Genomic DNA, 17,679 nt, shown 5'->3' with positions numbered 1-17,679 from the left:
TTGGTAGGTATTATAAGTGGTATGATTTCTTGTTTAATTTATGATAGAATGTTGAAACAATTTACAGGAAATAATTACTACATTATAAATGCAGTATTTATTTTTGTCTTAGGTGCTTTTTAATGTCTCAGTTGCAATGAAAGGATGTGGTACAACTGGAGGAAGAAAATATGTGATAATCAGACCTATTGGTTTCAATGAAACCACCATAATTAATATATATAAAAACTGTGCCTGTCAGTGTGAGGACAGTGCAAGGCACAAAAGAATATGTGTCGATGAAACTTTTCTCGATGGTGAAAGCATCCATTGTGAAGACACTAATTGTAGTTCCAGTGAAGATACATTTCCTTCTGAGAGGTGTAAGTTGCACCCAGACCAGCCCATCTGCAGTGGTCAAGGAGACTGCATAGGTGGAAGATGTCTCTGTCACAAAACCAAGCTGGGCAAAGTGTATGGCAAATACTGTGAAATGGATGACTTTTCTTGCCCATATTACCATGGAAACCTGTGTGCTGGTAAGCTACAGAATTTAAGTGTGTTTTTGCTCAACCATGTGTTTTATATACAGTATGTAGTCTAACAATAATGAATATGGTTGTCAAACACTAAATATTTCATTAAGTTAATTTATTTATTTTTAAAATCTGGTAGAGTGTCTGTAGCTCTGGAGACTGAAGTCCTCTGTTAACTACAGGTGTCTCAAAATCTCCTACACTTTTGAGATTGTCTGAACCAAAACCCTGGACTTAGACAATCTCTAAATTCAAGAATTTCAAGACTAAACTCTTGCACATTTTTTTCCGGAGATAGCTTATCCATGATACCAGTATTGTTGTTTCTATAAAAGAAGAGAAGCAGCTTTTAAATATGCATTTGTGCGAACACCACCAAACTTTGGGAAATATCTTTCTGGATCTGATTTTGTGTCTCAGGCTCATCTCTGGTTATATTATGACATGGATTCTGAAGAAGATGCAAATGCATAACATAGTATAACTACAGGTCACCCCAAATTAATGCCATCAGACCTTAGGTTGATCTTCAATTTCATATGCTAACAGACTAAAGTAGCTCAGAACAACCAAGCCAAAAACAGGACAGTGTGAGCAGTTTGAAACCAAATAAGCTCTTGATTTGGTACTTTAGGCCTTCATTCCATTCTTGGGGTGAAATTCTGTTCACAAAGAAGTGTGAAAATGAAAATTTTGCCTGATGCAGGAGTGTGACATGAATGCCAAAACACCATTACAACAGAAGCAAAGAGGCAGACAGTACCATTAGCATCGGTCAGCCAAAATTATTTTCTTTTTCTCAATGGAAGTAAAATTTAAATTTTTATTTTAATTTTTTATTTTAACATAACTTAATCTGTAAATATCTGTTTTGTAGTCCTCACTGTTTAACGAAATGCATCCATGTATTTAATTTCACTTCACTGTATAGTGCCCAACCTGTGCACTGATGGTCAAACTTAGGTCACAGTTACAGTAGTGCAATTTTAGAACAATGCTCTGACTTCAGTAGAGTTATTCTGGTTTAACGCTACTGTAATTGTTGCAGTACCTGAGTAGGCTGCCCACGCTGAGACCCTTTTCCAGTCCCTTGAGAGTGCACCCCTTTCAAGTGTCAGGCATCCACTTCTCTTTGGGATGAGATCTTGCAATCCAACCACTCTCCAGCTGAGTTTCTGGGTTACTTCCCTGGTTGCCAGCCATGTTATTTAGCAAGTTCAGTGAGCTTGGCACCTGCAAGATTTTTTTTCTCTGGGCGCCTGTGACAGCCTACATTTGCAATGATATAGAAACCGAAGCATGTTTTATTTTGCCCAACAGGTACGCAGTGCTTAGAGAAGTACATTTAAAATAACTGACCTACACAAAAGTTCCCTTACCTAAGCTTAACATTTCTATCCGGTGCTCAGGTTGGTATGGCTTATTCCCCATCTCTGAGTTGTGAAAACCAACCTATGCTGCTTACAGCCTTCTTCACTGGAGACCTCACAGCCTGTCAGCTTTTTCCAGACACACCTAGGGCTGCCTCTCCCAGCTGACCCCTTTTCTCTCCCCAAAAAACCCTCCTTTTCCAGGGGCACTTTTTAAAGCATTCCTGGTCTTTTGATCTTTTAGGATCTCTTTTGATCCCAGGCTTAGTCTTGGGAACAGTAAAACATCCTAACCTGAATGGAGCCAGCCACGCAAAGTCTGCCGCTAGCTGGAGAGCCCACCCGTTATATTAATTCCATGGAAGAAAACCAAGATACCTGAGAGCATGTCTTACCTGTGTCATTGTTTTACCTTTCCTGTTCAGTTCTGTAACAGCTTCTTCACAGCCTCCTTTGATATAGCTGTGTACATTCAGTTAGGCAGCAATACAAAACAGAACAAGAAAACAGACTAATAATATATTCATAAAAATACATGTTCCCAGTTCATCACAGTGACTATGAACATAACTTTGCTCAGATGAAGTAGAAATAATACTGTCAGGTTTCAGAGTAGCAGCCGTGTTAGTCTGTATTTGCAAAAAGAAAAGGAGGACTTTTGGCACCTTAGAGACTAACAAATTTATTTGAGCATAAGTTTTCATGAGCTTACGAAGTATCCGATGAAGTGAGCTGTAGCTCACGAAAGCTTATGCTCAAATAAATTTGTTAGTCTCTAAGGTGCCACAAGTCCTCCTTTTCTTTTTGCAAATAATACTGTGTGATCATTTAAATAATTACAGTATTGTAATGCATATGCAGAAGGGGAGGGAGTTAAGGTTCACTTTTCCTGATTTTTGAATGCAGAACTTTGCAACTTTACTGTTTTTTTAACATATGCTTTATATATTAGCATAGAATATATGCCTGTGGTCTTCTTCCCTCCCCCCCTCCCCGAAAAAGCAAAGTTTAAAAGTATCTTTAGTCACATATAGGGTGGGGGAGGGAATAGACACTACCATATGTCAAAAGTGAAACTATATAAGTGTCTACAAAATGGAAAACTTGTCTGCACACATTTTTAGCTGTCTCAGGCTCCCGACATTTCACATAGAAAACTTTAAAGGAGGTAAGGGCTTCTATATAGCCCTTGACTCCTTTAGAATGTATGCTTAAATTCCCATTGAATGAAGCAGAGCTCATTACATGTGGTGGTGGTGTTGTTACTGTGGTTCTAAATTAGATACAGCCCTCTTTCATTCAGAACACTAGGAGATGGTTGTTATAGTCCTGTCTTTAAAAACAAAAACAAACTACCATTTGTACATGATTTTTTTCAAACCTTTAGAGCTTGACCAAATCAAACCATATTTCACTAAAGCACTAAAATGAGTTTTTCATCCTTAAAAACTATCTCCTTTCTAGATGTGCCCTTTTTAACTCTATCTGCTTTAATGTGAGACCTGTTTAGAAAATTTCAGAATAACATTGTATGATGAGAACAGTGTAACTGCTTTTTTTCAGATTTCCCCCCAAAAGTTAGGTATATATCATGCTGGGGAAATTTCAGCCTGAAAGGTGAAAATTTCAGTAAGTTATGAGCAAAACAGGTGCTTAGGTTGACTTACTTTTTCCATTCTAACTCATTCATTTCTGAGAAATCATAGAAAAAGGCATCTGAGACAAAAACACAGAAAGCCATTTTGACCTCAAATGGCAATACAACCTATTAAATAATGGGATAGATCTTCCTCTTACCCTGAGCTGCGTGGACAGCGACAATTATGTTTCTCCGTGTCAGTACATCGGCCATCTAAGTAAGCTGTCTGCATGGTTTGCAAATGGAGTGTTGTAAAGGTCCTCCTTAGTGAGTTATTAAACAAACTGTCTAAATATCTGGCATACCCATGAGTCTTTTTAATAAGGGAAAACTAAGATGACATATTTGAAATAGAAACAACTGCCATATACAGTTGCTTATTAAAATCTTCTACGCTTAACTTGAATAGGGATTTCACACTTCTAAATTTAACTCTAATCGTTTCCGATTCTGAGAAATCTAGAGAATGCTAAGGATTTTGAATATGCTTGATCCAAGACGTGCACTTACTAAGGCAGATGGGGTTTAACTCAACACTTATATACTCTCTGATGTTGCAGGTAATGGTGAATGTGAAGTTGGTAAATGTAAATGCTTTCATGGCTGGGAAGGTGACCGCTGTCAATGTTCATCATTGACAGCAGAACACTGCATAAATTCCAAAGGCCAGATTTGCAGTGGAAGAGGAGCATGCATATGTGGAAAATGCGAGTGTACTGATCCAAGGAGTTTTGGCCGGTTTTGTGAATATTGCCCTACTTGTAACAATGCCTGTGACGAAAACAGGTATGTTTCTAATAACTTGACTTAATTTCCATTTTTAATGTTGTGTTGACCTCTCCCAGAACATTCCCATTCAGATGCTGTATATATTAGAATTTTACTCTCAATGTAACCTTACTTAAACATGAAGCTTTGAGTCTCAAATTGAGGCTTGGACTGTACAGTTCATCTGCAGCTAAGGTATTCATGGTGACATGCTCAGATCCACATGCAATGCACTGAAACTTACTACAAGTAAAAAAACAAACAAAAAACAGTATCCCATTAACTGTAGTCAAGATGGTTGTTTTATATATTTCTCCATTAATACAGGATTATCATGGCAACATATTTTCCCACTGCATTATTACTAAGCGGGAATAATTTAAAGATGGTCTGAAAGTGGTATCTGCTACACAGATCGCTAACCCTTTATCAGAAAGGTTAAAACATAAAAAATAACATTCCTGCCAATGAAAACAAGGCTATTCATAAATGGTTAAGGGAACACTGTTGTTTTGGGAACAGAGTAATAAAGGAGGGTAGTATATTCATTAATTTGGTTCTAAATACATCATCTACAGGGGCTGGCTGGGGGGGAGTGCAGCTTTGAGTTTTAAAGATGAATACCTCGGGTGACTAGTTCTGCTCCCATGTGCAAAGAGGTAGAAAGGGATCAATCCTGTTGCAATGCTTACTCTTGTAGAGAGATTAGTCACAACCCTGTCCTTGTGCTCTCTCCCCAAATAAGACAAGGAAGAATGAGCCTGGAGACAAAGGCTCCAGTCAGAACACTACAGCAACACAGCTGCAGACACGACTTACACTGACGAGAGGGATTCTCCCATCAGTGTAGGTAATCCACCTCCCTGAGAAGCAGTAGCTAGGTCGACAGAATTCTTCTGTCAACCTAGTGCTATCTGTGCAGGCACTTAGGTCAACTAAACTATGCTACTCAGGAGTGTGGAGTTTTCACACCCCTGAGCAACGTGCTTATGCCAGCCTAATTTTCTCATGTAGATCAGGCCTTAGCCATGTGTCTCCGTCCCCATTAACCAGTAGAGCTGGGCTAACAAGGGGGAGTAAATTATCCACTCTTTCAAAGATTGTAGCAAAAACGACATGCTGCTGAAGGCTTTTGCCAATCTCTCAGGCACGCTGCTTCCAAAAGCTCCTGCTGGAATGTTGCATCTTTCTGCAGTCCCCATTGTGGGCAATTTAACTCTTCATCTAAAAAAGAAAACAGTAAAAATAGAAAGAATTGATATTTATCAATTGAATTCTGAGCTGTTTAGTGTACATGCTGTTGGAGGTAAACCCCAGACCATGTCTGAAAAGGTGAATGCTAAGACTTGGCAGAATGATGTGAAAATAGAATATCTGGGTTATATCTGAAAGTCAAAGGGAGTTAGTGTCCATGCCTTTGAACAATCTATCTCAACTTAATTAAAAAGTCAATTGCATTTTTGTAGTAACATTACTGATGTTTGTCTTCTGTAGTCATTTAAAGTTCAGTTCTACTCTCAAAGTAGTAGTAAAAATGGCATTAGCTACTCCCTGTTTGTATTCAGAGTCTGATCTGTTGACATTTAGTGACAACAGTAAGGTGTTTGCTACTTTATTTCTGTAGGCAATGCAGACCCAGCCCTGCGCAGAGAAAGTGCTCATATCTATTCTTCCTAATGTATCATCAAAAGAATTCCATTTGCAAGGCTAAATGTTTCCCTTTAATTATTCCTGTGCCTCCCATTGAACACAGTGAAAATGTGGTGTAAGGGGGAATAAGTGGACTGCAGGATCGTTACTACTATTGATGATGCATGAAGGGAAAGAACCCACCTTTATTTTAGTAGCTCATGTTGAGTTTGTGGATCTGATAGCTAAAGAAACCACAAGGTAGATTCTGTGCTGCACCCCCTTAGATGTACAGCATGAAAGGTGTAGTCCAGGGCCAGGGGAGGGTGGCTTTGAGCCAGCATCTGACTATTTTACTTCACTACTTATCACCAAATAGTTTTGAAAAATGTTGTTGGGCTAAAGTAGACAGACAAGGTGAGTGCGGTAATATCTTTTATTGGACCTGTTGGTGAAATAGACAAGCTTTCAAGCTACACAAAGCTCTTCTTCTGGTCACTCTATTAGCTCTATGTAGCTTGAAAGCTTGTCTTTTTCACCAACAGAATTTGGCCCAATAAAAGATATCACCTCCCCCACCTTGTCTCTCTAATACCCTGGGATCAACTCGGCTACAACAACACTGCAAATAACAATGGGTTAAAATATTGCAAGAGAGAGACAGCATGTCTCAAAATTAATAAATAAATGCTTCTGTATTTTTCTAGCAGCAAGAGAACATTATTTGAACACACTAATTATTCTGTTGATTTAATCGTTTAAGGAAAATGCAGTTAAGTTATAGTGGTGGTGAAGTGCTATATTTATATGTTCATTTTCAGGAATTGTGTTCAGTGCCATTATTCTAACAATACATCACAAACTACACATGACCAGTGCAAAACCTCATGTGCTTATATGGTGCATTATATTGATCCAGCATCAGGTATGTAAAAACCTAGCTTTGCCTAATCACTTTAATAAAAGTGTGAAAACCATCAAAATTCATAGTGAAATTCACCCCCACCGTAGAGGACTCACACAGCACACTAGGCATCACTTAAGAACCATTTAAATCTTTAAAATTGAGTGTAAGTTATGTATAGGATTTGGTATAGGCCCTCTGCATTGGGATAAATTTTTCCCCTTAGTTAACAGTTAATACTTAATTGTAAAAAAGTCCCCACTCTTCCCTTCCCCTATGCCTTCCTCAGCCCTGCAAAATGCGGTACATCTTGACGTGTTATTTTGTAACAAAATTAAATCTGATATCGTCCTGCTTAAATATTCGTATGAATGATGTATTTAACACTTGGCACTGATGCACAGATATTTCTGTAATAACATTCCTTGCTCTAGTTAGCATTTATATTCTCCTTCAGAAGTAGATTGTGATTGTTTGAAGAAAGTTTATGTTTTGCTTCAGGGAAAATGAAAGATAAATAAAAACAGGAAATGTGATTGGCAAGCATTGCTAAATCAGATTTCCCAGATCCTTGAGAAGTTGCATCCAATAGTGAATCCTGCCTCAGTAATGTTTAAAGAAAGATTTACAGAAATCGATTATGGTATCCATCTGTTTTACTACTACTCATATGTTTACATTATTTCACATTACCAGAGCTGAACAAATGAAATAGAACGCATAGCTCAAAGAAACATTTTAATGCGTCTTTAAGTGTACACAGCTGTAAAGTAATGAGGGCGTGTAAAAGTCTTTCTCTATTAATAAACACAGCCAAAGCCCATTCACGTGACAGGGCCCAAACTGCAAAGAAAATTACATATATGTAATCACTTTTTGTCAGTTAATAGCTTTACGTAGACATTTTGTTTTAAAGAGGCATATAAAAGTGACAGTGATTCTATTTGGGACTTATGAGAAGGATCTGTCAATTTTTAAAACCATTAGAGGCCAAGACTATTGAGAGAAGCAGCTTGGTGCAGTGCATAGGACTAGGAGTCAGGAGATCTGGGTTCTATTCCCAACTTTACTACTGAGCAGGAGGGAAAGTGACCAGCCTGAGTTTTACCTTCCACCCTTTGTCTGTCTTGTCTGGGGCAGAGACTATCTGTTACTCTGTTTTCTGGTACCTAACACAATGGAGTCCTGATTTCAGTTGGGACCTTTAGGTGCTACTGTAACATTAAAGAATAAAAAAAATTGTGACTATATAGCTGGATCTTCCTAATTGCAATTTTTTTCCTGCTAAAGCTATTTTAAAAATAGTTTGCATATGGCAATCTGAATAATTATTCCTTCTTCATTAAATACTCTCACATGTAAAATCATTTGGGGTTATTTTAGGAATTTGGTTTAGTGAAGCTATGCTAAATTAATGTGCAGTGTTAAATTCAAACTTGTTTAATGGATGGCCCTTATCAATATTTTAGGTTTTACACTCTTGTTTTCCTTTTATTGCAGAATGTTTCTCTGACTCAAGCTACTTTAGAATCTTTTTCATAATCTTTATAGTTACATTTCTGATTGGGTTGCTTAATGTACTTATCATCAGGCAGATAATTCTACAGTGGAATAGCAATAAAGTTAAATCTTCGTCAGATTACAGAGCATCTGCAACAAAGAAGGTAATTGATTAGAGAAAATCATATTCAGTACATTTTTTGCTTGCATATAAGTGTTAGCTATTTGTTGATAAACTGTATCTTCTCCTTCAAGGATAAGATGTTTTTGCCTACTGTTTGTACGAGAACAGTAACATACAGACGTGACAAACCAGAAGAAATAAATATCGACATCAGCAAGTTACGATTAAATGAAACATACAAGTGCGAGTTCTGAAGACTGTTTTCTGCAAATCTCTATTTCCATCATTTTCTAATTTTAAAAAAGCTATCTTATTTTTTATTGTGTAAGAGTCTTGACTGATACTGTTTGTTTTTGTGGCATGCATTTTTTGAATACTGTAACAAACCAACATGTAAGCATAGTCACGTAATGTGACTATGTTTGAAGTTATGGCTGCTGTATTTTATGAAAGAGAAATGTGCATTACTACTGTTCAAGACCATTAGTGTTGGTGTAGCACTTTAATGTAAAATAATTTATTTAGTTATGCATAGAATGTAGATATGAACAGGGGTGACAAAGCACTGATCTCACTTTACATGTAGCTAGTATTGATGTGCGCTGTGGGAATGGGCAAAACTGTGATTAAAATATTAACATTCCTGTACATTATGGCAACAGATGGAGCTATTGGAGTACTTGTACGTGTAAAAATGATACTTCTTAAAACTTTTTTGGTTTTCCTTTCGAAGTTCCACTGATTTTGTCTGCTTTGACATCAGTTTATCTTCTTATAGTTACTTATCAAAAATAACTGGATTAATGAGTGCTTAGTTACTACTGGTATTTTGAAAAATCTACAGATTATAATGTCACTTAAACAGGGTTTATTCTTCATATGTGATAAAGTGTATACATTTTAGTATTCCCTTTGTTCCAAAATAGAGGCTTTTATATATATATATGTATTAAGATATGTGAAAATTGAGTCAGTATAAAAAGGGGAGGGGGAGAGTTGTTGTTGTGTGGTTTTGTTTTTTGTTTTAGCTGACTGGAATACTCTGGCTAAATTCAGCTCTGGGGTTGGCAAGAGGAGCTGCATTGAAGACAGTTAAGTTACACCAGGGCTGTATTTGGTCTGCTAGCTACATTTCAGTGTTTTGCCAAATAAGGGCTCTCTTCTTGTTAAATATCTGATATGTCTGATTTTTCCACATCTGCTACTTTTTAGCTGAGTGAATCAGTTTGCATGAATCCTTTATTTAACCACCTAAATTGTTGTTGCTGTTCACTGGGATATGTATCCAGTAGGATGTGAAGGTGTCAACTTCAAAAGAAGAAAAAGAATACAGAAAAAAGGAGAGGAATTTTCCTGTGAGAACTAGTTGAATTGACTAATGTAGATTCAAATTCTGCGTTCAGAAGTCTGCAAGATCCTTCCTAGATTCAATGGGACCAATATGGATGCTTCTGAGGGCAGAATTTGTAACACAGAATAAATTGTGCAAAGACACTCCGCTTCTCCATAAAACAAACTCTGCAACAATGGAGGCTGTCGTCTTGTTGCTATATGCCATATAAAGTGCACAGCCAGTAGTCAGACTGGCTTGTTTTACATTGTCGTAAAGTTAGGAAGTCCTGGTAACCCTCTTTGAAATATGCACTAAAATTTAGTTGGCAAAAAATTCTCTGAGATGATGTATGTTATCAGTGCTAAATACTGATATTCAATACTAATCTGTGCCTATTGCAGAGAATATTTTTTTCACTGAAACAAAGGGGGGAAGTCTTTATTTAAAAAAAAAAAGCATAATAGACATTGTTGAGGTACTTATAAGAAACGAGAAATATGAATTCTCCCAATTCTGCATTCCTTCTGTACAAGTAAATTCCATTGAAATCTGTGAGAGATGTGCATGTGAAAGGAATGCAGGATTTGGAATAGATAATCAGCTTTATGGATTGTGTTTCACAGAGAGCATTCCCTAATACACTGATCAAACAGAAGTTTGAAAAAAAAAATCCTACAAAGACAATGGCTCAAAATGTCCATTGTCATTGTTCTAACAGCTCTAGCTATCAGTGGTAGTCACTACATACTTCCCCCTAATAAGGCACCTTTTAAACTCCTCTGTTAAGTATTTTTATGTCACACATCACAGTCGTATCTGAACTTCAGTTCAGACAGCTTAAAAATGTCTCACTAGAAAGTGGAATACATTACACTGATTTTATTTGTGTTCATGATAACCTTCATTTTTATTTGTTAATTATAGATTATTGAAAAGTATATGGCATTGAGTCATTTAAACTTTATACTGTATTTAACTTGAATTATTTTTCTTTATACTGCACAGTGTGGGACTCAGTCCTCCTCCTGTGAAAGTTAATGGGATGATTACCATTGACTTTACAGGGAACAGAATAAAGGCCCATGAGAAATGAGCATACTTAATATTGCTCCGGTCACAACTTGTTAAAGAGAGGAGGAAACAGGGTACAGTCTGGATATCAGTAACTGTTTATTTAATTGAAAGATTTCATGTGCTTCACAAAAGATGTGAACCTATTCTTTAAATAATGGAATATGATTTTTAACCTAATTTTCTTGGAATGAAGTATAATAGCCCTTAAGACAACATATAGTTAAGTGATATATTTGGTAAAAATAACTTATAATTGTTTAAAATAACTTCTCTTCATTGTTCACAAGTGTCAAATTATGGAACACAAGTGGACTTGGGGACTTCACATACAGGAGAGAAAGGGGTCTTTATGGTAACATCTCCTCCCTACCTCCAAAATACATCCTATAACTGTTTCTCTCTTCCTGTTGCACTTTGTTGGAACTGCGGCTCTACTCAAATGGGGGCATCGCCAGCATGTTGCCATCAGACCAGCTGCTCAATGCATTATATTCCACTCGGGTCAGTGGAACTTTGCAACATAAATTTCATTGTAAGCTGCTGCTGTCTTGAACAGTTGTAACTCCCCCTCCCACTGTGTTAATGTCCCATGGAGGAGGTTACGAGTGGACTACTGACAAAGAATTAGCTGCTAGCAATGCAGAAGGCCAAAAGCTAATCTTTAGAAGGCCTGTTGGGAGGTCAGGCAGAACAAGATCCTCAAGACGGTGCCTGATTCTCAAGGATGGCTGCCATGCATGAGAAACTGTGGCTTTGCCTGCCAGCTGTTCCCCTCGGCCACTGGCCCTGCTTTTCAGAAGGGATGGTGCAGAGGAGGAATGACCCAACAAAAGCCTCACAAAGGTGCGGATCTGTGCTCCCATTTGCACATAACCTTAAATGAGAAAGCACTTACCCCATAATTCACAAGAAATTTGATCAGCACTTACGGTACTGTGGTTGTGCTTTGTGTAGTAGTTACTGTGTGAGTTATTGTAAACAAGATAGTTCTCCATAGTTCATATCATGATTTCTTCTCTTTATATTGTGTCTCTAAGGTGTTCTCTCCAAACAAAAAATATAAAATTTGGCCTCAACAAAAGTCACTACAGGCTTATGAGAGAAAGGTAAGCCCACTGAAAAATTAAACAAATTTCAAATATTTTGACAGTAGGCCATCTCCAAAATACGGAACATTTCATTAAAGAAATACACACAGGTACTAGATTTGTATTGTTAACTGGTCATTTGGGGAGTTTTTTGTTTTATTTGTTTTATTTTATGCCCCATAAGCACAATCTTTACATGAGCATCTGCAGAAAAATTGTTGGTGTTTGTTTAAACATCTGTATGAATGGTTTAATTAGTCCAGTTCTAAACTAGACACTTGAGCATAGAGAGGGCTGAAGCCTATTCATCTCTAACTACCTGTTCGCGTATATTTTAGAAAGGACAGATGCTTATGCAGTAAAAAATGTGCTCATTACTTCTGATTTTAAAAAAACACTGACACTGAGTCACTGTAATTCTATGAATTACTTCCAAGATCTATGAATACATTTATTATAGTGTCACAAATGAGTATGGGGAAATGGGTTGTTCATTTTGAAAATGTGCACATGATGTATGTGGAATTTTCATTGTGCCAGATTGAAATACTCCTATATATTCACAAGCAGTATTTAAAGGGGACCTTAAAAAGAAACTGCATTTGTCTAGCCATTCTTAATGTGTTATCAGTTATTTGAATTGTATTAATTTTTTTCAGTGTGATGGCTCGAAAATCTCCTATGTAAAGTATGGTTTTGTATTGTATGAGAAGAAATAATTTTCTGTAGCTGGTAAAATATTATGATACCGTTGTTGTCTCAAGTCACACTAGGGAATTAGTTTTTTCCCATATGTGTGTGATTGTGACTATGTTGCTAACTATGGCAGTGAACCTGTGAAACTTACTTTCAGGCAACACCTACTCTTCCTGTTAGCCTCGTTGGGTTTTATGATGCCTTTTAAGGCACAGCTCGGAGTTGAGGGATGTGCAAAAACGTACTGCCTTAGCAGGAGCTTGACAAGGCACAGTGTCTAAAGCAGGCAAAATGCATCCAAGAGCTTTGGGGAGTGAGGTTTGTGTGCAGTCCTTAAGGAGAGTACAGTATCCATCCTCTGTGCCCAACCTGTTCTACTAGCCAGTGCAGGAAACCATGCCCCTTTCCATATACTTGGAAGAGTCTCGACTGGCAGAGGCACTCACAAGGTATTCCTTGTGCATAGTAGAGTGTAAGGGCCATTTGTGTCCAGCCCCTGCATAGATGAGGAGGCTGTTCGCACCCTCTGTACCTAACCCTGTTCCCTAATGTAAACACAAAGAGCAATGTTGACAACTGACTAAGAGGGACTATTTGAGGTAGGGTTGTAGGACTGGACTCTATGAGCCTCAACTGAAGCCCGTTGAAGTCAGTGGAAATGTTTTCATTGACTTCAGTGGGCTTTGGAGCAGGCCCTAAGGAAGCAGTACAATTCACAGTTAGAAAAATGCACTTCTGAAAGAAAACATCTGCTTTTATTTTTAGTTGGAAATGCCAAGGTGTGGAGCAAGAAATTTTATTGATTCACTAACTATATCATTCAGTGCTGAATGAAACGCAAACTGTCCAATCAAATTAGAAATGAAATGTCTCCATAGCGTTTATGCCATGCATTTGGAATATAAAAAATAAGACTTACATGGTAAACAATAATGAAGCAGTAGTTAGGAAGAATGTTATTGTTTTTACCTATTGCTCTATACCCAGAACTCTGATAGAAGTCAAGGGAAATTTGAGTGTACTGTACATTGATGTCAGCAATAGGTTAAAATTGCCCAGCAGGAATAGCTTGTATATAATGGGACAAATCAGTGCAGTTGCATGGAGCGTGAGCCAGTTTAGAATTAGAGCCCAGTATGTTTTTAATGTTGTTCAAGATGATTCTTTCTGAAAATAAATGTCCAGGAAATTCTTTTGCTTTAGAAATTCCTCTTCAGCTAGCATTTCCTCTTTGTTTTTGTTTTTTTTGGGTTTTTTTTGTTTTTTCCTGTTGCACGCTTTTGAAACAAGGTACGTAGTTAGGAAAAAATGAGTAAAATGTCTAGCATGTGTTGACGTGAGTTGAAATCCTGTCCCCTTTCAAGTCAATGGGAGTTTTCATTGGGGCCACGGCTTCACCCCAGCTACCTACCTTTTTTTCCTGTTTGCAAGCACATTAGTTTTAGACACATTCACTGTGCTGAGATCTATTTCACGCTTACTACTACTGTTTTAAAAAAGTAAAACTACTTTAAAGTGTCTCATTTAGCAAAGTAGTGATACAATTACTAATAATATAATATGGGGGTTATCTTCATGTTTAATGTGCTGCCTTTTGTAAAAATAAAGTATGTGAATATATAATAATTCTTTAGATTTAAAAAGTTTGATACATAGAAAATTTTAGGAAGGGAAGCAGGTTTTTAATAGATGTGTAACTCTTATTGTTCATTTCCAGCTTGAAAGGACATTTTTAAAATGAATCACTACTTAAATTTGTCTCGAAAACGTTCTGTTTTGTTTAAAATAATATACTTTTGTAGCTGGTTATTCATTTCAGTTGACTACTAACTTCTATTTTGATTATATTTATTAATGAATTGATACTGTAGTGTACTGTGAGATGTTTATTTTTCTATCAGAGCTTTAACAGCTATGACATAGCATTAAGTTAATGCAACGTTATTGTACTTGCTCTCTAAAAAAAATAAAATAAAAAAGCAGTATTTCATCCCTGTGGAGTGTCATGTTTTGTAATACACTCGTATTTTATCACTGATACTGTAAAAAAATATTTGTTATCCTCACTATAATGCTTCGTCTAGGAATATAAAGGTAGTTCGTTTGTAGGACTATGTTAAGGAAAGAGGAGTTTGCTTAGAATTGATCTATGATGGAATAGGACTGTATAAAGAGTGCTGGACCAAAATCTCAAGAAGCATGATTATAGGTTTAGGTAAACATATGAAAGCACATGATGGTCCAGAACTCTGTCTGACAGTGTAGCTAGGAATTTATCAGCAAACAATTGGGCAGCATTGAGTATGTTGGAACAGTATCTGACTCCCTGAATTCGGGCCCCTTTGGGCATGTCTGTGCTGCATCTGGAAGTGAGCCTTCCTGACTTGTGCTAGCCGCGCTCCTGCTAGTGCTCTAAACCATTGCTGAGACGCTACTTAGTAAACTGTCTCTGAGCCTCAAAGGAGTGTAACATAGCATAGCTAAGGGCATGAAGGCATGATCTGAATATTAATACGTGGCTAAAAATATCCCTCCTCCCTCTCTCTACAGATTGTTCCTATTCTGGGTAAAAATTGGCTTGTTGGGGTGGGCTTGGAATGGGGGTATACTTTTAAGCATACATCTGTACCTTCATAGGACACAGTTATGCTGCTTTACTAACACTGGTCAAAATAGTGTCTGTAAATTGTGAAAGGGACATGCACTTTGTTCTTGTGTTGATTCTGGTCATAATAGTTTCCCTACAAAAATGTATGCCAAACCGTCGACATGAAAAGGATTTCTATGCTTTAAGAACATACCTGATCAACTATAGAGACCGATGAGGCCAAGAAAGTCTAAATGAGCAGAGCTGTTTTCAAAACTAGCCCATGATGTGACATCACCAAAATTAACCTTTTTAGCTCTGTTTTGATTCACATAATCACTTCCTAGCCCTTAGTCATTCTTTCATCATGACCATAAATTGCTAATTCTGGCAAGAACTGTTTTTGCTTAATTGAAAATAGCACAACAGTGCCAGGACAAGAATTAGCATTCAGGTAAGGGCTGCTGTGTTCATAACAATCTGTATGTCGCTTACATGAGCCCTTGGACTCAGCAATGCAAGAGAGAAACCTTGGAAATGATATATGGCAACATAAGAAGGGAGTGTTCTGAATGTTAAGAAAAGGAAAAATGTATCATTTTACCTCTTTTTTTTTCTTTCAAAAGCTAGAACAATGACCACAATTTTCATAATTTCAGTGGAAGAGGACGAAGTTGAGGAACTGTTAGAGGCAAAGTATGGGCTATAGCAAATAAACTTATGCACCTACAAAGCCCTCTCCCCATTAACGACAGTGGTCCTGGTACTAAGCTATGTTGTGCACCTCCCAGTCCTCACCCCTGTTGTGGAATGATGGTAAATGAGCTTTATGAAGCCTTTCTCTTTTTCTACACAGGATGTGAAATGCAGCTATTAAACTGGACGATTACACAGTTATTTGTACACATAGTGATAGTTTTTGGCACCATTACAGCATATAATATCGTATAATTATTCACGACATTCACCTCATTGCACAGTCAGTGACCCTAATTGGGATTAAGGTGGTTTGGCTCTAATCTAATGCTACTTGTATTGTTTTGCAGATCCCCTTGACAAGAAACAAGCTTGTAGTTCAAGCTCTCAGAAGAGGAGGGAAACCTCCCTTACAGCCTCTAGAGCCTAGGGATGAAAGAGGCCGTGACTTCAACTACTTCTTTGACAACAGTGATGTAGGTGTACTCCCCTACTGTGTAATTTCAGTCTCTGTGTGATTCCCGTTGTGCTAAGGGCAAGATTTGACCCAACATACCTAAAGAAGTATAAGTCGTCTGTGTCTGTGTGAGTGAGAGAGAGAGATCTGTCCAAACAGATCTGTGCTAAAAAGTACAGTGATGGTTTGAGTAAAGATCTGGATTATGAGGTGGCACTGTAGCAACTGAAAAGGGATCAATGGGAGTGGGGAGAGAGGAGAAGAAGCTGTTATCAAGCTGAGCATTACTAGCAGAAGAGCAGATTCTGAAGGGTGTTGGGGGGGGCGTTATTTTGTTGATCTGCAATAAAGAAAAGAACCTTAGAAATATGCACTTGAAACTCTGGGTTTATAACAAAACATTTAAAATGTACAAAATAAATAAAACTTTGATTATATAGGAAACTTGCCTGGCCTGAAATTGTTTGAGAGGGTGATGTCTCCGGTATTGTAAGCATGAGCAAATAACTTGTGGTGCTGAAGCTGCTAGCTCCCACTGATGCTGTTGGGAGAGTGTGCATGTGTGGGCACATCCAAAGAACTGACGCCTAAATGTTTATCTAACCCAGTAAATAAGATGTGTTCCCCATCATGGGGAGTAGTGGGCACACAGCACGCACCGGCCTCCCAAGGCTGCATTGGGAGAGTGCGTCATGCTCCGCTTCAGCTTCTGTGCTTTCCACTCAGCCCAGATCATCATCTGGCCTTTGATCATTTTCTTGCCTTCAAACCAAACAATGCCCCAAAGTATGAATGTTATTGTTCTGTAATAACATTTGTGAATGTAAATAAAGATGCAATAAAACTATTACCAGCAAAACAAATCATTCAGGTATCAGTTACTGAAGGGACGCTCTCCAATATATTTTTAAATTCAGTCAAATTTTAATTAGCAAACAGAAACCAACACATTTGGCCAGATTCATTACTGCTGTAAAAGAGTGTGCAGCTCCATTGAAATGAACAGAACTGCGCTCGAAACAGGTCTTAATTTGGCTGATGGAGAACGTGATTTCCACCACTGAGGAGGACTCACTGCAGATATCTCACCATTGACACAAAGGGCCTTCTCAGCAATGTTGGTAATTTGTGTGTGTGTGAGAAAGAGAGAGAGAGAGAGAGAAGGAAGTCTATTGTGCAGGGCACAGTGACTCTCAAATAGGTCAACTTGACCTGCTCTGCAGCCACAGCCTTCTGGGTGTCTTGCATCATGGAAAAGAGACAGTAGTTTCTTTTGGGACTGTCCAGCCTAAAGCAAAC

General features: G+C 37.7%; 1 protein-coding gene across 6 annotated transcripts in view; it reads left to right on the top strand.

Annotated features, from left to right (window-relative positions):
* Positions 1–17,150, top strand: part of ITGB8 (integrin subunit beta 8) — a 74,915-nt gene extending 57,765 nt beyond the window's left edge. Inside the window, exons 10-15 of one of the 6 annotated variants that reach the window (XM_084620721.1) lie at positions 113–518; positions 4,085–4,310; positions 6,743–6,846; positions 8,326–8,489; positions 11,894–11,962; positions 16,274–17,150. In XM_084620721.1, coding sequence (XP_084476847.1) covers positions 113–518; positions 4,085–4,310; positions 6,743–6,846; positions 8,326–8,489; positions 11,894–11,962; positions 16,274–16,441 — 1,137 coding nt within the window. In that variant the 3' untranslated portion in view covers positions 16,442–17,150. Of the gene's footprint in view, positions 1–112; positions 519–4,084; positions 4,311–6,742; positions 6,847–8,325; positions 8,490–8,580; positions 14,300–15,886 lie in introns of those variants that run through there. The other 5 variants (XM_084620724.1, XM_084620722.1, XM_084620723.1 and 2 more) reach the window with 5 other exon arrangements.
* The last annotated feature ends 529 nt before the right edge of the window (positions 17,151–17,679 follow it).

The sequence above is a fragment of the Lepidochelys olivacea genome (assembly GCF_965140295.1).
Source record: "Lepidochelys olivacea isolate rLepOli2 genome assembly, chromosome: 2".
NCBI classification, from domain to species: domain Eukaryota; kingdom Metazoa; phylum Chordata; order Testudines; family Cheloniidae; genus Lepidochelys; species Lepidochelys olivacea.
This window is presented reverse-complemented; position numbering and strand designations above follow the sequence as displayed.